The sequence below is a fragment of the Phasianus colchicus genome, chromosome Z (genome assembly GCF_987193195.1).
Source record: "Phasianus colchicus chromosome Z, bPhaCol1.hap1.1, whole genome shotgun sequence".
In the NCBI taxonomy this organism is placed as follows: domain Eukaryota; kingdom Metazoa; phylum Chordata; class Aves; order Galliformes; family Phasianidae; genus Phasianus; species Phasianus colchicus.
In genome coordinates this window covers 43,817,141-43,840,204 of record NC_143476.1, presented here as the reverse complement: position 1 = coordinate 43,840,204, position 23,064 = coordinate 43,817,141, and the positions used below count along the sequence as shown (strand labels likewise).

Genomic DNA, 23,064 nt, shown 5'->3' with positions numbered 1-23,064 from the left:
TTTCTAAAATTTCTGGAAATTTGTTTGGATGCTTGTATGACTGCCAGTTTTATGGAAAGTATTTACTGTGTTGAGAAATAGTGTTGGTATGTGCCTGATCTGTCCATTATGACTGATGCTGATGTGAAACTACGTTATTCAGAGATTCAAATAATTTATCTTTTTTAATTGGTTACCATTATATCTTGTGTTATCCTATGTTAAAAAAAGTATAGCTGATTTTTAAACAGTTTTCTGGAACATTATGCTGTAATATTATATGTAATATGTTATACAAACTCTTGATGATGAATGTGTAAGTATGACGAAATGATGAAAAAATTTCAGTGCTCTAGTATGATACACACAGAGCTGAAATGTATACTTACTGAGGCACCTTAAACAGCTACTACCTTAAGCTGATGTTACCTGAGCCTCTTACTGACATCTCTTGAGCATTACCTCTGCATCTTCTAGCAGGCTGTTAAAATAAAATCTGAGTTTCCAAAGTGTTTTTGAAGTGCTTTTCATACTGTAGAATTCAGTGCCTCTTAACTAATACTGAAGGTTACTTGTGGTACAATTAATATTGCTAACATCTGCCTTCCATTTAAATTGTCTGTAATTCCCTGCATCTAACTTTTTCCAGAAATTTGAATTTGTTCCTGGCTCTCCAGCATTTGTTTGTACTAATGAAACTGTTTCCACATCATGTAGTAGCATGCCTGTGCCATAAAATCATAGGATAATTCCAATATGGATGTCAGAACCAGGCTGCTGTCTGGACCTGCTGCCAGCAGGGTCAGCCCTGGCTAAGACCAGACCACTCAGACAAGAGGGAGCCTGTACAGCCCTGGGTAGCCTGTGTCCCCACACTCCTCCACTCCTGGGGAAAGGTTTCCCTGTGTTAGCCCCTTGCCCTCCTCTTGTGTCCCACTGAGAAGGGCTTAGCTCCAGCTACTCACAAGCCCTGCGAGGGCACTGGTGTGCTGGTGGGTGCTCCCAGCTCTGGTCCCCCAGCATCTTTGCACACTTTGACTATTCTAGCCTAACTATCTTGGTGGCTATGTGCTGAATTGGCTCCAGTTTATTGATGCCTCTCTTGCACTAGTTAGTCCCTGAACTGTACTAAGTGTATTAAATATAGTCTAATACATTTGTTTATTTACTGTGTCACTGCTTTAAAGGGAACAAATGATCTTTTTTATTAGTGGTGTCAACAGGGCTGTAATTGCTTACTCTTGTATTTTGTAAGTAGCCACCAAAACTGACATGATGGAATTACACTTATTCTTAAGTGCTCATTTTAATCTACTTATGGTAAACTAGATAACACTGCTTATTCTATTCAGTCATTTTGGAGTAGATTGGAGACAGAGTTCAGTCTGTTGTATCAGAGTTCCAATATGTTGCATCAGTATGTTAGAAAGAAATTGACTGATAGACTATTTTGGGGAGAGAGTGAAAGTATCACTTGTTTTTAAATACCATTTTAAGATGGAAATGAGCAGTCTGGAAAGACCAAGAGCTGCTCTTTTATGTCTTCCTGTTCTCTTCTGCTAGGCTTCCATGGCTTGTTCTGTGAAATTCTCTGCTGGCTAGAGGGAAGTAAGCAGGAACTTACTGTCACTCCTTTCCTTTTCTGTTAGAAATACATATGAATTATCTTCATTCTTTAGAAGAAGAGGCAAGTTCTAAAACTTACAAAAAAAGAATGTTAAGAGAAAATTAAGTTAAATTCCATTTCATCTTTAGGACATAAGGTGGAATTTATTCTCTCACATACTTACTAATGCAGTTTCAGTTATCTTCTAGACATTAAAATTTATTCTTCAACTATGAAAATGTTCTGCTTCTGCCCTCCTTGACTTCAAAGTAATTCACTTCTGAATTTTGCAGCTATTAGTTTGGGCTACTGTTACTGTCGAAGTTTCTTCCTTGACATCACCAGGTCTGCCAAAAAGAGCAAAATGCAAAGTACTCCTCTGTGGTTTGGATTTTGGGACTGTGGTTGGTCTTTTGAATCCAGGTGCATTTCAAAAAAGAAAATACGATTCAGGTCTGTTATCTATGATAGCAGGTGATGATGTTTGCACTGTTACTGTATGTATTTTTATTGAGTGAGAGAGAAGAACCACCTTTACATGTGGTTAATGCTGTGCTTAGATAAGACTAACCTGAGGGAAACACAAACTATTTATCACTCCTACTATTAAGTCTGTATAATGCCCATTCAGAAATGAGAAAATAAAGAAAAACCTGAATGCTATAATATGTGGAACATAATACTTGAAAAATACTTGGTTAGTAAATGACTGATAAAATGAAATATATGATATTCCATATTATGAAGATCTTTATGGCTCTGACCATTTGTTTTTGATGGTGCTTCATCCTCTAATAGCTAGCCTTTTTATATTCTGAGGGAAATCACACATAACTCAGTGAAGCAGTCAAGAAGGCTTGATCAGCCTTTGTTGAAACTTAGAAACGTTGCTGATTTGGAACGGAGTCTGATTGTGACTGAAGCTGAAAATCTGTTTACTTCTGAAACACTTGCACTATCACTTCCCCAAGAAACCATCACATCTATTATGTTAATTGCCTTAAAACTCTGGTTCTACAACATCTTTAGTTAGACTTTCAAGTGAGTACTCTGTCCCCCACCAAGAGCACAGATATGGTGCTGTTGGAATGGGGTCTGTGTTAATGGTTGTTGTTAACTTTTTGGCATTCTGTGTCAGAAAAACTGAGAATTGAAAGACCAGTTTTTTTCAAAGTTGATTATTTTGAATACATTGTAACTTACATCAGTAATTTATGAAATCATTCTTTGCAGGTTGCTAGGCAAACGCAAACTCACAAGGCTGTGTGCATGCATTGTGGCTGCTAACTCTTGTTTGTTAAGGGCTGCAAGCCTTTTCCTTATGTAATGAGTGAAAGTAAGTTTTTAGTAAAAGGAAGTAAATGTTGGTAACACCTTTCAATGCATTTGGATTGTCAGTGGAGTGTATTAATTTTAGATTACCATGTTTATATTATGATGCTAGAAAGCTTTACAATTAACCCCATCACAAGCCAGAAGAATTATTTTGCATCACATGTACAATGTTTTTATTTCATAAAGGTAATTATGTGTACCCTATATGTCTTCAGAATTATAGTGGGCTTGCAAAATTTTACATTATGTATTTGCTGAAGAGTTTTGGTAAAAACTATGTAGAAGCTTGCATTAAAAAAAAAAAAAGTCATAGGTAAAATGCAAATACAGACTCTGAATCAGAGGTTTGTGAATCAAAGCTCACATTCTAAAATCAGAGTTACAGGGAAGACTCACCAATTTCATTAACATCATTGTTTGCCTCACTCAGTCTTTCAGTTTCAGTCCTGACTGTCCATCCCAGTTCTAGATGCTGAAGTCTTCATGTTTGTAGTCAATGGAACAGGGATTGTTTAGTCTGGAGAAGAGGAGGCTCAAGGGAGACCTTATCACTCTCTCAAACTTCTTGACGGGAGGTTGTGGTAAGGTTGGGGTTCAGCTGTAACTACGGATAGGATGAGAGGGAATGACCTGAAGTTGTGCTAAGGAGGTTCGGGTTGGATGTTAGGAAAAATCTTTGAAAGGGCAGTCAGGCATTGGAATGGGCTGTCCAGGGAGGTAATGGAGTCACAGACCTTGAAGGTGTTTAAGAAACATTTAGATGTTGTACTGAGGGATATGGCTAAGTTGGAAATACTGGTGGTAGGTGGACAGTTGGACTGGATGCTCTTGGAGGTCTTTTCCAGCGTTGGTGATTCTATGATTCTATGTTTTATATGTTCAGATGTATTACCTCTGCTTCCAAGCCTAACCTTGGTAATCGTGAGTGAATGGCATTGGGTCTCTCATCCTTCACAGATATAACTCAAAATAATTTTTACATAACTGTTTCTGAAAAATTTGTTAATATTCTAGAGCTTGCTTCTTAGCTTTACTACTGACAAGAAGTAGAACTCTTGTTTTAATATCCTTAGGTAGAAAACATACTAAAAGAAAGATGAATGCCAAAGTTCATTTGGCTAGCATTAATAAGTGAAGTGATATAGCTGTTGAGATTTGTGATGAAAGAACTATGAGCAAAGAGCATATTGAGGTAGTGAACAGCATGTTATAAGCTTTCTGCCCAAATTGTTTCAAAGAATGTGCTAACATTAATTGACTGATAGAATATACATGCTCTTGGATTGATGAATTTAGACATCATCTAAGCTGTGTATAGGACATTTTAAAATTTTCTTATGGTCTTCTTTTTAGGTCCATAATATATTGGCTGAAATGGTTATGGGTGGGATGGTTCTGGAGACCAACATGAATGAAATTGTCACTCAGATTGATGCTCAGAATAAACTGGAAAAATCTGAGGTAAGAATGAAGCAGTGCTGTGTAGTGCTAAACTAAAAACATGATTGTAGTAAATGCATGCTATATAATACTGCTTATCCTTCAAGCTGCTTGCTTATAAATAGTGAAAATTCACAATCTGTCATTAAACTAGTATATCATACGCAATAATTGCTTAGACGAGTTGCTGTTTGGATTTTGCTATGTGTATCTAATAGCAGAACATGTCATTGCTATTGAGATACACCTGTAGTTCTGTGAGTTTCTCTTGAAGAAAGCATTTTATTTCCAGAGTATTTATTGTGTTGGAAATCACTAATCATTACAACAAATGAATTTATATGAAGAACTGAAGTGTGTAGATAACATATTCCTGTCTACTAGTATGCTTCTATCTGCTGAAATAAATGGCAGTATATTTAATGCACAAAAATACTGCAACATAAAATAATAAATTGGAGTGAAATGGACTTGATAGAAATTATAACCCAGTTGTAGGCACTTTAAATTAAATACGAATTCTGTCATGTTAGTAATATGAACATTTGGTTGTTAGTTGAGTGGACTCCAGTGAGAAGATGAAATTCGCTACATGCACCTACTAGTCTGAGTGAGGGACACGTGTGTAACTTGAGGGAATCTCTTTCCTCTTGACAAGTAGGAAAGATGCACACTTCTGGAGAAGAGTGACAAGATGTACTTGTAATTCCATGTTAAGCTTTGCAGCTTGTGAATCTGGATATTAAAATGCTTGCATTTAATACTGTTGAATTTGTGTTTAGGAGAGAAATCTAGAATGAGAAGGGATTTTAGAATTATTTTAGCTATGTGACTAAATGCTACTTTCTTTAAACATTATCAGGCTTGTCATATTAGCTAAAATATCAGCAGTGTATCTTAGCTATGTCTGTGAATGATTCTTATTGATCAGAGTAGCTCTACAAAAGAACATATAATCTGATTGTCAGAGCTTATTTTTCAAATTTGAAAGCAAACTTCTGCTTAAATTGGAGACACTTTCTAAATCTGAGGTCAGCTGAATGGATTGAAGACTCACAGGTGGCATAAATATGAACTAAATGACATTTGAGAGGAAGACACAGAGAAATTTCTAGTTTTGGATTGAGTACATCTTACGAACCAGAAGAGAAGTTAATTTGTCAGCTTTTTTTTTTTTTTGTGGTACAATGTATACTATTCTTCTAATTCTAGAATCTCACATTGCATCATGTTGAGTCTTCTGATACACTTAGTTGTCTGTTTTACTTCCAAACTATTTCCAAGAACAGAGCAACGCTTTGTAAAAAGCTGGAAGAAGCTGTGTACGATACGACATTGTGCCTGGCAACGTATGTTGAGAAAGATTGCATTAAGGTTTTGGAGATGTCCAATACATTTATTTGAAAATCTGCAAATTTAGAATGAGGTGTTGATTACATGGAAATCTTGTTAATTATTGCTATGTTTGAATAATTTCTGAATACATTTATTTTTATTTTTTTGATGGAAGACTAACATGGTATCCCAAAAGCTGAACTTACTAAGCAGCTGTGTTCTACTATGTGTTACTGCACATACAAGTTTCAACTAAAAGTGTTTAATTAAAGTGTTTTTTTCTTAATTATATTTATTCTGTTACCAAACTGACTGGAGAGTCTCACTAAGCCCTGAAACGCATCCACAATATTTTATCTTTTCCATTACCCACCAGTAAGTCATTCTTTCTTTTAAGGTACTTACAGAAGAAAATTAGGCCATAGAAGATAAAAAAAATGCACAAAACAAAACACAAAACCTAGAAGTCATAGCATGTGGAGGGCAAATAGCAACTTACTCTTCTATGTTCAGCAGTGAATTATAGAAGGCAAAGAAGCAGCAGTGATAAACAGAAACACTTGGTGACTAGAATAGAGTGGGACATTTATCAGTCCTGCTCATCAGAAATTCATTTTTTTTTTTAACTCAGTGACTGTTTCTTCTCAAATGTAACAGTTACTGTAATACGGTGATACTTCACATAACCTGATAAATAGTTCCACAGATCATTAATCTTTTGTTGCATGAATCTCATCAGAAATTACGTGGTTGCTATTTCTTTTCCTTTTGCCTTTTTGACCAAGATTGAATATCTTTCAGCATGTCTTTCCTGAACATGTCCTTCCAACATAGTATCAAATTCAGCTTGTGTAAATAAAAAGTGGTAATAACTCATTAATAATATTTTTAACTCTTGTCACAAAGAAATCAAAACTAGTGGATCCCTTTAGTTTTATTTCTTCAAAAAGAATAAAATATTTTTAAAAAGTCAGATTTTTTTTGTTTATTTCGGCCATAGTTCATAGGACTGCCACCTATGCCACAGCACTCTCACATTAGTCTATTCAGCTTCTTTGACCTCAGTTGTGGTTCTTGCATCTATAAAATAGCTGTGTTAAGGTTGAATTGCCTTTATGTTTGTAGCCCAAAGAGATGAATGCAATACAATTGTAAGTGAGCTCCATTTACAGAAATATTCTAAATTTCATAGCGTACCTACCCAACTTCCATAATATACAAAATCCAGCCATTTGATATTTGTTTAGTTTTATATTGGGTTTCAAAACGGACTGTCAATTGGAGTTTAGCAGAAGAATTAAATCATGTTTATTTAATTTACAAATATTTGTAAATATTATCAGCTCAAAGGATTTCTTGATCCTTTCAGCAGAGATTATTTGTTTAAATTACTGTGATGGCGTCCATAGCTTCGATTTCTGATTCAGCTCCTAACATAGCAGGGATGAGCTATGAAGGAAATTGGTTTTTTATTCTGAGAAATGTTGTCTTTACTACATTTCCTTACTTTAAAGTGGTAGTGTTTGTCTGTGAATGGATTTCTGGTCAAGTCTTCTAAAGCCAAGTGATCATTGTGATTAAGTGGGGGAATTTTTGGGAGAGGGATCTTTGGGATTTTATCCAGTGACTCTGAAATTACTGTAGGTAAATCTGTGCTACCTTTTCTCTATTTGGAGTGTTCAACTATGTGTGATTTAGACTTTTAAGTTGGACCTCATTTTTTTCCGAACATCCTGATCTTTTCTAGCTCTTTCATTCTTCTCTCTTACAGACCTTTATCTTTCAGTCTCCCAGACAGGACAGGTAGACAAAGGTATTGCTGACTTTGAGAAAAAATGTACTTTTAACAAAAAGGGAAAGCAAAATGATGTCAAAGGCAATAAATTATGTAGGCCAGACTCAAAAATCATGTGTAAAAATACCCATACTAGTCTATGTAGCCTACTTTTTGTGCTAGTTTCTTCTTGTAGTTCCCTCATCTTTTTATTGGCTCTAGTGTATTTTACTAGCTTTCCATTGACATCATATGTTTTATTTTATTTCTCTTGCTGCATTTTAGAATTTAACTTTTCTTTATATCATTGTTTAAGAAACAAGGAAACATGAACTTGCATGAATTTTTTAAAAAGCTGCAAAACTAATCTGAATAGAAATTGAATACAAGGATAGCAAAATACAGTGTGACGGTACTAGCATTAGGTCTAGCATTAGGTGGGATGATTGGTGGCCCTGCCTGTGGCAGGGGGGTTGGAGATTCATGATCCTTGAGGTCCCTTCCAACCCTGGCAATTCTGTGATTCTGTGGTACAATCAAAAAACCTTCCTGATAGGAAAAATCTAAACTAGGGAAGAAGAATTCTCCTCCAAGTAAAAGCAAACAACTGGCTTGCAAAGAGAAATTAAGTTTTAGAGTAAATTTCAGGTAAAAAAAACTTAAAAAGAAAACTAGCAAATCCAGTTTTATACATGTGAAATGAAATTATCAGTCTGATTTGTAAAGATGATGAAGAAATACCAAAATTCTTCTGTGAATCCTTAAGTGTGTCAAATGTAAAATGAAAAAGGTGGTTCCATGTGCAAAACTTCAGATGTTCATTTGCTGCCCTTATCATCTGAATGGCCAGATTTTGCTTTAAGGTATCTTGGTCCCCCTGGTCACTGAATATAACAGGGAAAGGAGGAGAAAAACGTTTGAAGTTCAGTTTTGGTCATTTGCTTGTTGAAAACATTTTGTTCAACTCAATGGTTTGAATGTCAGTCAACATTAGTGGCACTATTTCAAAATTCATTTCCATTCATTTTAAGTATCTATGTATTTGAACTTCAGCAAGTTTAAATATCTGGATCTTATGCAAACAGGGTTTATTTAATTTATAAATAACTTTGCTCTTGGCTTTTTATGTGGTCTTTCCAGGAAAAGCCATTAAAACTTAGTAAATATACTTCTGTAATTGCTTTTAGTAGCAGTAAGTTATAAAGCATTAGCCAAAACTATTTTTGGGTAGTATGAAACTTTTTACCTAAATTTGGAGTATGTTACAGCACACGAAAATAAAAGAAATTACCTTCTTCTGCCTAATATGTCAACACTTGAAACATATAATCCATGTTTCATTGTAGCAGTAGGAAGCGTGAATTCAGGTTTTATTTTATTTATTTATTTGTGTGTTCTGTGTTCTGCTCACACATGTTCTGTTTTTATTTTTGGGTCTGGCAATGAAAAATAATTAAAAAAAATAAATCATTCCCATCCATTATTCTTTGTGATTCAAGTGCTTAAAATTTCTAAGAGTACGTCCTTAAGTCTTCTTATCTGTTTGGCCTCATTTTGATATACCTTCAGACTTCATTTTGTTTTTTCTCTAATTATGTTCATTTATTTAACCTCACAAGCAGAGGACATAATCATTCCTTTATATTATGCATTGCATCCTTTCATTCTTTCATAACCTTGCTGCTTTGAAGTCATACTTGTTCCAGAAAGAAGCACTAGTATGAAACACCAGCAGCAGAGAGGTCCTTGTACCTCCAGCATACCTCAGAAAAGGATGGCTTATTTTGCAAAGCTTTAGCCTGCATTATTTTGTTTTCCAGTAGGTTGTATATTTCTAAATGTTTATTCTAGTGATAGCTAGCTCTGTTTGGGGTGAAGTCTGAATCGTTTTTTGTTTTTGTTTTTTTTTTCAATGTACATAAGAAATAAATCTGTGATATACAGTGCTTTTTCCAGATGATATGAATTTGATTTTTTTTTTTTTTAAGCAAAACAGTGATTCTGGGTTTACTTTCATATAGTGCTACTAGTGGGGCATTATAAGAAAAGGTGATGATAACGATAAAGAAAATTAATACCCATAATAATAAATAATGACCTAGGCAAACTAGCAACAGTTAATATTTCTCACTTGATATACTAAGACTGTTAGAACAAGATTTGTTACTAAATGTTTCTATTTCAGTCTTTAAAATAGCATTATTTTGCACTTATGGCATTGTTCTTTTGCTCTAAAAGATATAACCATGTTCACAAGCATTTTTTTTTTTTTTGCAGTAACTAAAATAATAATATACAGTATTTCAAGATTCAAGTACAACCTTTGATAAGAAAGGAATTTGAGAATACAGAGCAGCTATGGCAGAAATCTGGTGTATTGGTTATTTGTAATACCAGCTTTATGCAATTTGTACTGTATTTCTGAAATTTCATTAATGTATCTTCAGAAGTTTCATTTCACTTGCTCAAGTCATTTGCTTGCTGTGACAGACAATCCATCATTCACTGCATGATAAAAGCTTGCGTGTTTTGATTTTTTGTTTAAAGTGAAAGTTTTTCTTTGCATCTCACCAAGATACCTGCTGAATTATTTTGTAATAAAGGCAGTTGAAACATGTTCAATGCAATGTTACAAAGGTGGCTCTTTTAATTAGGTACCTCTGTAAAGCTGCTTAAAAACACACTGGTCTGAAAATCTCTCTTGTAGAGTCTTCGTGTAAAATATTTCACTTTCAGTAAAGGATAAATAAGTGAAAGGACTACATAAATGCAGATGTAATCACATTTGAGATAATGTATTAGTTATCCAGTTTTGAAGTTTGAGTACTTATCAGTAATTTTGTTAGATATTTTTTACAAATTTTTGCTCTCAGAAATACTGTATGTTATCCTTTATAGAGTTGACATGAATTTTGATAAACAGCATTCTGCTGTGCATATTTATACACACTGAACAACTTAATATAGACAATAACAGGAGAAAAGACTGCCGTGGTTTGAAAATCTCTACTGTAGCATATGGCAGTGAAAGTCAACCTTGCTTTCCAAAAAAAGATGTAATCTGAAATTTGTAATACTTTTGTTAGGGATCTTTGTTGATCCCCATCCACAATGATCCTAAAAAAATGTGACTGTTGAAAGTTGTGGCTGTCTGAGGGGGACGAAAGGCAATGGTCATATCAATTCTGGTATTCTGAATAATTCTCAATTGTGTCTCCATTGTATCCTATGCCGTTGGGGCGGGAGGCAGGGACTGTAAGTCTGTGTAAAGAGGATAGCTGCAGGTAGGTAAAAATAATGACCAGTTATACCAAAACTTTTATTTGTTCATTAAGAATAGTTAACTTTCATTAAGTAAGAGTAAAGACTTTCCATCCTAGTCACTTAGAAGACATCTCTTTCTCGAATTGCCAGCCATGCCTGTTTGTGTGGACCATGCCCATAACTTAATGATATTTTTCTGGTTCTCATTGTTTCAGTTACAAATTGTATAATTCATTGCTTTTGTTACTACTTTATTATTATTTTCATCTCCTCTATGGAAAACAGTTTACATTGCCCCATTTTTGTTTCTCCTTAAAGGTGTTTTCTAATGCTATATTTTTAAGACATTTCATATAAAAGGTAACAGATTTGGGGGACTTGCTTTTCCTAATACTACTGCTGTGAGGTCCATAGCTGCCCCTTCAAGAAGGAGTTGGAACTGAAAGCTTTGAAGTGCATGACCTGAACACTTGGTGATATAAATGGAAATTGAGGGAAAAGAGGCTTTAAAAATATTTCTTTGCACTTTTACAGATTTAGTTAGCTGTACAGCTGAGAACTGATCATTTGGATTATGTGAGGGACCAAGTGAGAGCAAACTATTTGGTTATGCTAAGAGATTTAAGGTTTCCTGAACTTTCTCCTTAACCTCCTCATCTTTTTTCCCAACATAGGCACATTTGATATGGGTTTGACAGAGTTTGTATGCAGCAGATGGCTTGTGGCTTTTTGGTCTCTGTTCCTGGTACTGAGAATCCCCCTGTGACTGACACCTAGGGATTTATAAGACTCTAGCTTTTCCACATGATATAAATGGCTTAGTTCAAGTCAGAAACTTTAAAATTGATTTTAGTTCGACCCTGGGTTTTATTTTTGAAGGAAGAAGGAGATAATGTACATATCTGCAGCAGAACTGTAGGTAGGATTTAAACTGGAAACCTAATGTTGATTTGACCTTACATTCACTTCTTTATTAAGAGAGTAATAAAAGGGAAGAAGTATTTATGTACAGTCTTCAGAGTTGTTATCTCAGGAGTGTATGAGGTGTCTATCACCTTTTGTGTAGCTGTGGAGGTGGGCACCAAGGAATCAGAACTTATTCTGCAGTTTCATTACACCCTTGTAATTACAATGAATTTCAATGAAGAACTTGAATCTGGAAAGGTTATACACTGAGCAGTAGTTACCTACAAATATTATTTAATAATTAAAGGTAGAGATAGAAAACTTCTCCAGAAGTTTTTCTCCTTTGAAGTGGTATATTTCTTCCTCAGAATTATTTTGTGTCCAAGTGCACTGATTTCCTCAGTCCTTGACACTCTTAAGTAAAATCAAACTTAAAGAAAGACCATCAGTTTCTATTTAGTCTGTCTTAACCAGTTCTGGCATGTAGCTTTGATTCTTGTAGACTGCTCCTTTTTTACAAGGCCTGCAAGATGCCACAGTGTACAACTGTAGTGGTTCTGAAGATCATTTTTACGGTTGTTGTCTTTTGTGAATACTTTTAAGCCTACTTGTAAAGACTAAAATAAAAAGTATAAAAAATAATAATTACTACTAATAAATAAAGTAAATTTATTAGTAATAATAAAAATAAAATATCACCTAAATGCAAAGATTTTATCCTTTTCATTTCAGGCCAAGCCACCTTGAATTACCTCATATTCATATGCTTGTAGATAAGTAATTTGGTTTAACTGACATTGGGTAACTTGTTACTTTGAGGTTACATGTACTGAACCTGTAACCAGCATTAGTCAACTGTGATGAGTGTGAACTCTCAGTATAGATGAGAAACAAAGATAGCACACTGGACTTTAAGTATCTCAAGATTGTATCTTCAATAACCTATGCATTACACACAGGTGGATAAGCCTCCTATTTCTCCCTGCATACATTTCCATCAAGTTGACAGTATATGTTTTACCATATAAGAAGAAACGTGTGAACTGTTTTCTCTTTCTGGATTAATATTTCCAAATAACCCATTTCATTCCAAACACAATTACCATGTGGTCTTTCTAATTGTGTAAAACCATGGAAATAATTGAGAACATTAGTTGTCTGTGCGTACTGCTATTGAATGTTCTTGTATCGAGCTTTTCCTGACTTATGTTTTTCCTCACTTTGTACACAGGCTGGTTTAGCAGGAGCTCCAGCCCGGGCTGTTTCAGCTGTAAAGAATATGAATCTGCCAGAGATCCCAAGAAATATTAATATTGGTGACATCAGTATAAAAGTGCCAAACCTGCCCACTTTTAAATAACATGGCTACTCCAGGTAAAACCAAGGGAAAATGTAATAGAGGTTTACCACATACTTGTTTACTAAATAAATGATATGTCTAACTTTTAGTATTTGAGTAAAACTAAAGGTACTGTCTAAACGTTATTTGAAAAATCAGTGTGTGGGATTGAACATTGCTTTTGTCTTGTTTGTGAAATTAAAGAAATGGGTAGTTCCTGTGTGATTTCTGAGTACATTCCTATGCCCTTGGCATATACTGTTTCGGCTGCTGCAGTATTTTGGAAAAGTATAACCTATAATGCTGAGTTTTTTGTATATTCACTGAGGACTATAAGTAGTGCATTCTATAACCACTTTTGTTGTTTGTCATGATTATTTAAGTGCAAATATTGCATGAAAACGTAAAACTCATTTAAATAAAATCATAGCAAACTGGACTTCTAAATATGTGTTTGTCTAAAATCTACTCTTTGCAATAAATCACTTCCTATTCACTGAGCCAGTTTACTATATATAAATGCTGTTGTAGCAAAGATTAATGCTGTATTTCAGTCTTTGAAGGAATTACAGTAGAGTATTGTATTGAGTACTTTGGCTCTTTACATTTCTCACAAAATCTGTTCTTTATTATTCTGAAGGAAATACTGCCTTTACTGAAGGTTTTCTGACTTCTGTTTACATATAAATGTTGAGAATATACCTAAACAATCTGCCAGACTTCACCTGATGGTCTGACTTTATTCTCAGAGAAAAGGGGACCCAAATGGATGCCTGCAGTTGCTTGTGTGTGTTGTGGGAAGTACAGAATAGGTTGAGATCATTGGGCAGCTCAGAACTGAAAATGTAAATGTATCAAGAAATGTAATAAAGAAAAGGACTCTAGAAGAATATTTAAAAAGATACTTTAAAAGGGCCTCTGTGCCTGATTAAATTCATGGTTCTGAACATCAAGAATTAAATATATGAGATATTTACTATTGTTATGACCTTGGAAAATCTAAGAACTATCACTTTGGTGTAAGTTGCTCAGCTCTTAAACTCTTCTGTGAATTAAAAAGGTAAATAAAGGTAGTGACTGATTTTTATAGTCATGCACTTAAGCTCTGCGTGATGTACAAAAATATTCAAATGAATAATAAAAATATCACTGGGATATTTAAGAGTTCCTGTAAAGTTTCTTCTCCAAAAATATGTATGCAATTATAAGCTTATATGAAAATACAGTAATATTGCATTAAGTACAAGACATTTCAGGACTGGTCTGATATGCCCTGTTACTTTAGAATTCTGGATATTATGTAAGTGAAACATTTCTTGTTGAATGTCAGGCATATCGTATAGGATAAATTTACAATAATATCACATTCTCAGCTGGATAATTTGTAACTGCTGTTGTGCCTTTTGAGAGCATTTGTGGGAGGGAAAGTGAGAAAGAGATTAATTTGGAGTATACTATCTGATGCCCTCGTGTTCATATGGAACATCCTGTTTCTGATTTGTGTCTGTTGCCTCTTATTCTGTTGCTGGACACCACTGAAAAGAGCATGGCCACATCCAGTTGACACCTACACTTATAAGTGTTGATAAGATCCCCTCTCAGACTTCTCTCCTCCAGACTGAACAGTCCCAGGTTACTAGCCTTTCCTCACAACAGAGAAACTCCAGGCCTCTCATCGTCTTTGTGGCCCTCTACTGGACTCTTTCTAGACTTTCCTAGTCTTTCATGAACTGAGGAGCCCAGAACTGGACACAGTACTTCAAATGTGGCCTCACCAGGGCAGAGTAGAGGGTGAGAATCACCTCACTTATCTGCTGGTTGTGTTCTTTTTAATGCACTCCTGGGTACCATTGGCCTTCCTGGCCACAAGGGTGCACTGCTGGCTCATGGTCATCCTGTTGCCCATCAGGATACCTAGATCCTTCTCCGCAGAGCACCTAATCTGTACTGATGTGTGAAGTTACTCCTATGTAGGATTTTACACTTGCTTTTGTTAAACCTCATCAGATTCCTTTCCACCCAGACCTCCAGCCTGTCCAAGTCTTGCTGAATGGTATCACAGCCTTCTGGCATGTCACTTCTCCCTGCTTTGTGTCATTAGCAAACTTGCTGAGGGTGCACTCTATTTCTGTTGGGGAACAATGCCAGCTGTAGGACTCCAGCTGAACTCTGTGTTTGTAGAATATCACAACATTCTAAGCTCTGACAGTCCATCAATTTTCAGTCCATCTCAGTGTCCACTCATCTATTCCACACTTCCTAAACTTGCCTACGAGGATGTAATGGGAGACATTGTCCAAAACCAGTGTCAAGCTGAAGTCAGTGTACACTACTGTCATTTCTTCTGTCATTTACCTAGCCAGCAGCAGTCTTCGTTCTGCTATTAATATTTCTTGTTGTTCTTGACCTCCCTCACCAGAGGTAGTTCTAAGTAGGCCTCAGCCTTTCTTGCTGCATGTATGTGTGCCCTGACAATGTTCCTGTATTCCTCTGAAGTGGACAGACCCTTCTTGCATATTCCATAAACTTTCTGCTTGCAGATGAGTTTTTTCATGAACTTCTTGCTCCTCCCATGTGGGTATCCTGTCACCTTTGCCTGATTTCTTACTTTTAGGTATAAACTGATCTTGAGCATGGAAGAAGGCTTGATATTTAACCAGCTCTCTTGGGTTCCCCATACCCTCCAATGTTCACATGGAATTTAAGAGGTCAAAATGACTTTTCTGAAACCCAGGGTTGCAGTCCTACTTATTGCCCTGTTTCTTCCATGCCAAGTTCATTTTCAGACTTACAAGTTCACATTCTTAAACAAGTAATTCTTTACAGTGAAGTCTTTTCAGGCTTTATTTTAATCAAGCATTTTTAAAAATCCTTACGGAAAATATCCCTGAGGAAAAAACATCTTTGAAGGTGATGGAGCACTGGAACAGGCTGCCCAGGGAGGTCATGGAGTCTCTTTGGAGATATTCAAGACCTGCCTGGACACTTTCCTCTGCAACCTACTCTAGGAAACATGTGTTAGTGTGGGATTGGACTAGGTAGTCTACAGAAGTCCCTTCTATGCCCCGTGATTCCATGCTCATACTTATTTACAGAATCACAGAGTTGTAGGGGTTGGAAGGTATCTGTGGAGATCATTGAGTCCAACTCACTGCTAAGGCATTCCCTACAGCAGGTTGCACAGGTAGGTGTCCAGACAGGTCTTGAATGTTTTCAAAGAAGGAAACTGCACAACCTCTCCATGCAGCCTGTTCCAGTGCTCTGTCATCCTCAAAGTAAAGAAGTTCTTCGTGTTCCATTGACCCTTGTATCTTTGTATTGTTGGTACTGTTTTTAAATAGTCCTCCCCGATATGTTGTGCACAGAGGTAGTTTCGAAGAGACTGTCACATATACAAATGAATACTTAAGCATTTTCCTGGCTTTCCCTTTCCTTAACTTACTGTTAAGGCCTTTGTAAAGCAGAGATACTACTTTCTTTCTTGCAAGAGGGATCCTTCTAGACAAATGGAAAAAGGTCAGAGAGGGTACAAGTGCCGTTAAGGGATTGAGTGTTCTCTGTATACTTGCAGTAATGCAACAAACTTTACCCATGAGGCAGGCACACTGAATATTGATGAAAACCGTTTGGCTATTTTTAAAGAGGAGCACCTTCCATTAGAATTAGCTCAGAAATCTGTTTGCAGTAGTGACATCACAGGCTGTACACGTTCTGTATCTGTGTACTTCCCTCTTCTCACTGAAAATCACAGTTCTGATTATATTTTGTTAAGAGGGAAGATTTTACAACATTAAAAGTGCATAACAAATTCCTCATCTGAGGTGGATGTTACTGCTCTGCTATATTTTGCTGGGTGGAGGAGATGTTCACTTCTTGCAAGGGTGAAATGGGTTCAAGCCAGGAACTTCGGCTGACCTTGCCCTCGTGTGAGCATATTTCTCTTTTTAATAACATATTCCAAAATATGCTAAAATTAATCTTCAGTTTTTCTTATGCTCATTCTGACAACTGAATTGGACCTTGTTCTAACAGTTACCTAATTAAAAAAGATCCATGATTTTAGCATATGCAGGGCATAGAATACTGAAGGAAAAATGTTGGAAATAGAACCATTGTCTGTTTATAGTTGTTAAAAAATGGTTTAATTTTTGAGTAAAAATACATTCCTTAACTTCTGTACAGGGCTTTTATAATTTTACTAAGAGTAAGGTGAGTACCCAAGTACTATCAAAACCAACAAATAGCAAATAATTTCATTTAAATACTATATTTTATTACTTATTTTTATAATTATCATAGCAAAATTGTAAATCCTTCCTGATGTCTTCATTTAATGAAATGATCTGTGCTGCACCTGAATACCTGAATATACATGAGTAATTTTCAGCACTTATTGTTTCTCCTGCCTGCTCATAGAGCTAAATTAAAGGTAGCATTCTTTTCCATGGGTGGACATACAAGGGCAGGCACAATGCTATCAGAACTTGGCTCCCAGTTTTCTTGTCTGCCTAAATTTTGGACTTGTTGAGGTATAGGAGTGTTTGACCACATGGCTCAGCTGGGGAGGAACTTGAGGTCCATGATCTGCTCCAATTGAGCGTGCCGGGGCTGAGCGTTGGTGTCATTTGGGTCCACCCACCCCTGGAAGCAGGGTGACAAGTATGCTATTGCCATGTCCCACTGCCTTGCCTGTCCAGTTTCTTGCCCAGAGACTCAGCAGCAAGCGCACAAGCAAGCTTCCAGTGTCTTTTTCTGGGCTGGCTCTGCTGCTTGGCTTGCCAGCAGGACTGGACAAAGGGTGGAAAGAGTTCCCCTCTGGGTTCTATCCAAGCAGGATATGAATATATCACCAGAGCTGGAACTAAAAGCAGACCTGTAATGATGAGTGTGAGCTGCCTAAATGGACTAGTATATGATGGCCGACAGCATGAGAGGTGGATGTTGGTGGTATGACAGTAGAAGTTCAAAATTTCCAAAAATATTCCATTCCATTTTGTTGCTCCTGACAGATGGCAGCAGAATAGGCAGTCTGACAGATTGGCAACTGACATAGAGGTGCAGATGAAACAAGCATGTGGAACTGAATTCCTCCATGCATAGAAACTGACATCCATTGACATTAATCAGCACTTGCTGAATGTTTATGGAGGCCAAACAGTGGATGTCAGCACAGTGGTGGGGTCGGGTGCTGCGTTTCAGCAATGATGACAGCAGTGGTGCATCACCTCCACTGGTGCAGATTGTTATGAGCATGCAGATTTTCAATTATCAGCTACGCAAAAAATGCGTAGCTGATGGTGGTGACTATGTTGAAAAAGGGTGTCTTATTTCCATGGGAATGGATAGGAGGCATTACTTTTGGAGTGACTTATGTACTAAGCCTCTTGACAAAGGGTAACATGAGTCAATATTATAGGATTGGTTGTCTGGTGAAGCCCCATGTAGTGTTGGAGTTCTCCTGAAAAATCTGAAATGCAGCTCTCTAGCATGAGATGCTATTTCTGAAATAATCTTCAGGACCAAGCCCATCAGGCAGGAATAGCCAGGGCATTTCCCAGGTTAGATTCACCCAAAAAATCAGTAGATGGTTAGTGCTCAACCTTTTATTCCTGGCACTGGTGCAACAAGTTCCAGAAGTGTACAAGTATTACCCCATTATGTGAGTCCCATTGTCCCTGAAAACTTCAGTTCTTAGGAATCTGTTATAGCACATATTAATAGCTTACTGCTACTGTATTATCTTTTTGCTTGTTAGGTTACAATTTATTGAAGTATTCATCTCTAAGAGAATAATGAGGTCACAGGATGCAGATTGATGGAAAAGGTGACAGGGTAGTAATTGAAAGCAACTGGTGGGGATAAATGTTTCAGGTGCACAGTAGTAACAGGTTTGTTTCTTAGCCTCCCCTTTTCCCTGGTCCACTCCTAGTGAGACAACCTGTTAAGTAATTAGCAAGCTAAAAGAGAAGGTTTATAGTACTTCCACACATAGAGCCAAGAGTCTGAGCTTCCCAATCTTTGTTAGAAAATTTCTCTGCTCTCCACCAAAAGTAGGAAAGTTAATCCAAAGTCAGTGTTTGCTTGATATCCAGATTTTTGAGCTTCTAGATATTAATCAGATAGAAATCTGATCAGAAAGAAATGAAAATAAAAAACATACAAGCAACCCAAGGTTCTTGGTTGAAAACAAAAGTAAAAACTTTTTTTTTTTTTCATACTTAAATGCATTTAGCAATTCAGCTGCTATGTTTTTTTATCAAAGTTTGACTATAGCTACATGTAGTGCCTAGACACGGGTCCCTGTGTACTGTGGTGGCTGTGATACTTGTTCTTAGAAAGACATGCTCAGACTGTTTCAAATTCCTTTCTTTGTTTTTCCTACAAGAGATTTTAGAAAAAAATAAATAAAAGTAGCAATTATCTGTCATTGAATAAAAGATAGAAAGAAGTTGATATCCAAGTTCAATTGCAGATGAGAAGTTTCTGAAATATTGAGACAATAATTAAATGTCAAATGGACCAAAAGAGTTAGAGAGATGTCTGCAAGTGTTAGGAGGATTGAGCTGTTGATGGGCAAGCTTGTGTCTAAAACACAAATAAAGCCAAATATGCAGTCAGCAAGATATGTTGGGAAGATTACACCACTTGAAGTGCCAACAAGCAATAATAGAGATGAGAATGTCTGTATCTGAGTTTTCAAAGTGAAGACACATCTCTCAGGCGGATTCTGTGGTTTTTTTTCCATTAGCTGGAGATGCTCCAATTAGACCCAAACATAGAGGAAGAGCTAAGGTAACTGCAGCCTAAAATAAGCAGCCTGTATATTCCTTACAGATCAGTCATTCAGTTGCCCTTCCTTTTCAGCTTGGAGCTAAACTGCATGCATCCCCACAGCACCAGCACAAGGGCTGAGGCTGTGCTACTGCAGAGCTGCCAACTGTAGGTGACAAAAGCAGAGCTGTCCCTGAACAGCAGTGTGAAGGCTGAATGCGGCATGTTCCAAGTCAGGGAGCAGAAGAGGAAAGAAAGACAGTCCATCACCGGGAGTTGTGCTTCCAGCAGTTTTCCACTTAGTCTTTTTACTACATTTAAACACTGTCCCAAAGGTTTAAGAGTTTCAGTAACGGCTAAACAGTAAGGCTTGTTCAGCGCACACAGTTTCAGCATGAAGCCAGTCCAAATGTATTACAATGAGATTCTATTTTTTCTCCAAGTTAATTATTACACCATATGTTTCCTTCACATTAACAAAGTGGCTCTCCCTTATCTTCTGTAGAGTTTCTGGATTCCAGTATAAAATTCCTTCAGTGTTTGAGGAGAGATCTTACTCTTTTCTGTAAAGATGAGAGTTTCAGGGAGGCAGTTCAAGTGAAGTTTCTAGGTGCTCTAATAGGCAGCAAGACTTCTCAGCTTTAGACTTTTAGGCAAGTCTATTAAACAGGGCCTTTGACATGGTCCCCCACCATTTCCTTATCTCTAAATTGGAGATATGGATTTTAAGAGTGGTCTATTCAGTGGATAAATTATTAGTTGGAAGGTTACAGCCAGAGTGTTGTGGCCAAAGGCTTTGTGTACAGGTGGAGGCCTGTGATGAACTGTGGACCCTCCTTGGGGTCCAGTACTCTTTAACGTCTTTGTCAGTGACATAGATGACGGGATTGAGTGCAACCTCAGCACGTTTGCTGATGACACCAAGCTGAGCGGTGTGGTTGATACAGCAGAAGAAAGGGATGCCATCCAGAGGGGTCTTGATAAACTTGAAAGGTGGGTCCTCATGAACCTAATGAGATTCAGCAAAGCTAAGTACAAGCTTTTGCACTTGTGTTGAGATATGTACACCATATGGGAGAAGAACTCCTTGAGATTAACTCTGCTAGGAAGGACTGAGGGGTTCTGCAGTCTTCCAGTACTTGAAGGGAGCTTATAAGCAGGAGGTGAAACAAATATTTATCTAATTGTGACAGGAAAAGGGGGAATAGTTTTAAACTAGCAGAGTGGGATTTAAGTTAGATGTTAGGGGGAAAAGGGAAAAATTTTGCTCAGAGCGTGATGAGGCACTGGAGCAGATTGGCCAGAGAAGCTGTGAATGTCCCAGCTCTGGAGATGTTCAGAGCCAGGTTGGATGGGATGCTGTGCTGAGCCCGATCTAGTGACTGTCAATTCTGCTCATATCAGGAGGGTTGGATCTAGATGATCTTTAATGTCCCTTCTAACCTAAGCCATTATATGGCTTATTCTATTATTCTATTCTCTTCTGTGTTTCTTACTCAGAGCTGAGTCTTCAAATCATCACGTGTTTGGCTTGCTCATGTAGCTTCTTCTTGCTTTGTAGCACCTCTCTGCTTTGCCATGGAGCAAAACAAGAATGTTCTGACCAAAGCATGAAGGACAGTTGCAACTAGAGTTAGGGCAGTATGGTTAGGTTGCAGTTGGACATGATGATCTTTATGTTCTTTTCCAACCTGAGCAATTCTATGATTCTGTGATTCTATGGCAGGCAAAAAATCAAGGTGCTGGTTGGTGGCTCATCTGCACAGGGTGAAGTTAACTGCAGGGCTGCAAGGAGCAAAAATTGGGAAGGGCTGAGACTGTGAAAGAGCTGTGTGACTGACTAAACATTATAGATCCTATCAAGCCACTGAGGACAACTGCAGGCGAAATTTTCAGACTGCATTGGATTATCTTCTCCAGGTGGACAGACTTTTCCACCATAGATGAAATTTTAATACAAAAAACATGTTTATTTTGTGTGGAGTAATTGCTCCAGAGTAAAATGATTTTTATTCATGCTAAAGAATTTGCATGACTTATACTAGTGCATTTGCCAAAATATTCAGGTCCAAATGAAGGTTGCAAAACTTTTTTGGTCTGGAACTGAATGCGCTGAAGCATTGTTGTTTTTATTAGTGTATTGCTTTAATACAACCTTTCAGTTAAATGGTGGTGCATGTTGTGCTTAAGGGATGTGCCTTTCTTATTATGGACTTGTTTAGACTAGCAGAGAGAAGAATGTGAATCAGGGAAGGGATTGGGGGTTGTTGCTGATGCCTGTGGCAGTAAATGGGATCTTCTTGGAGTCTGTTAACTCGTGAGAACTCTTAGGTGCTGTGCAGGAGTGAGGTCAGTAGTCACATGAAAGTACAATGCTTTTGTTCTACAGTTTCCCTCAACTTTTTTTTCTAGTGATGAAAAGGTATTTTGGTAAGCTGCACATAGCCCTGCTTCGTGACAGTTTTGCCAAGATGACTGTTACAGATGGTCGACCGTTACACAGCAAATGACGAATGATGACAACTTTGAGAATTAAACTTCACTTAGACTGGTGTTCTGTGGTTTGAATACAAAAGTCCAGAAAATACCAAATACCCACACACAGCTTCCAATTCCAGTGATTTCTGTTTTCTTTCCTGAACTTTCTTAATGAACAGGATCTAACAAGTTAAGGACTCCAAAAGTTACAGTTGTAGTTCAGTCGCTCTTTAGAATGCACTTCTAATCTGAAAACGTATGAAATCAAGAAGTGTTAATAGCCTGCAAAGGATTGGTTTGGAAAGCTGTAATCCCAAAGTTGGAGTTGTTATTTCAGTGCATTCACTTTTCAATTCCCCCTTTTTTTATGAGGATAGTCCTTTTAAAGCACTTGTGATGTTCAAGTGTCTGTGTAGGTGTGACTAAGAAACTTAATAACTCTGCTGACTTATCCGTATACTTCTTAAGCTTTACCACACACAGCATTGACACCATTGGCACAGCCAGCGAGGGGCTGCCATTCCCCCCGGTGGGCAGCTTGACTTCTTACATAGAGCTTACATGGCTGCAATATCATCGTCCCTGTATAAAGGATACAAGGGATTCTGACCGGAGCAGCCCTGAGTGGGATGGTCACAAATGCTGCTTAGAGATTGACCAAAGGGACAAGCGGACTGCTGTTTTTCTGGAGCTTTCAAGCAGTGTGGTACTCCTCCTCAGTGCTGGCTCTGGTAGACCATACTCCACTGTTTAGAAATAAAGAAGCTGACAGGCTTCAGGAACACAGAAGTATGATATTAGTTTTCAGCCTGCTGTGACTCACTGATATTAATTAGA

At 37.2% G+C, this 23,064-nt stretch overlaps 1 protein-coding gene across 1 annotated transcript in view; it reads left to right on the top strand.

Annotated features, from left to right (window-relative positions):
* Nucleotides 1-13,478, top strand: part of AP3S1 (adaptor related protein complex 3 subunit sigma 1) — a 29,969-nt gene extending 16,491 nt beyond the window's left edge. Inside the window, exons 5-6 of the mRNA XM_031604796.2 lie at nt 4,274-4,381; nt 12,871-13,478. Coding sequence (XP_031460656.1) covers nt 4,274-4,381; nt 12,871-12,999 — 237 coding nt within the window. The 3' untranslated portion in view covers nt 13,000-13,478. The remainder of the gene's footprint in view (nt 1-4,273; nt 4,382-12,870) is intronic.
* The last annotated feature ends 9,586 nt before the right edge of the window (nt 13,479-23,064 follow it).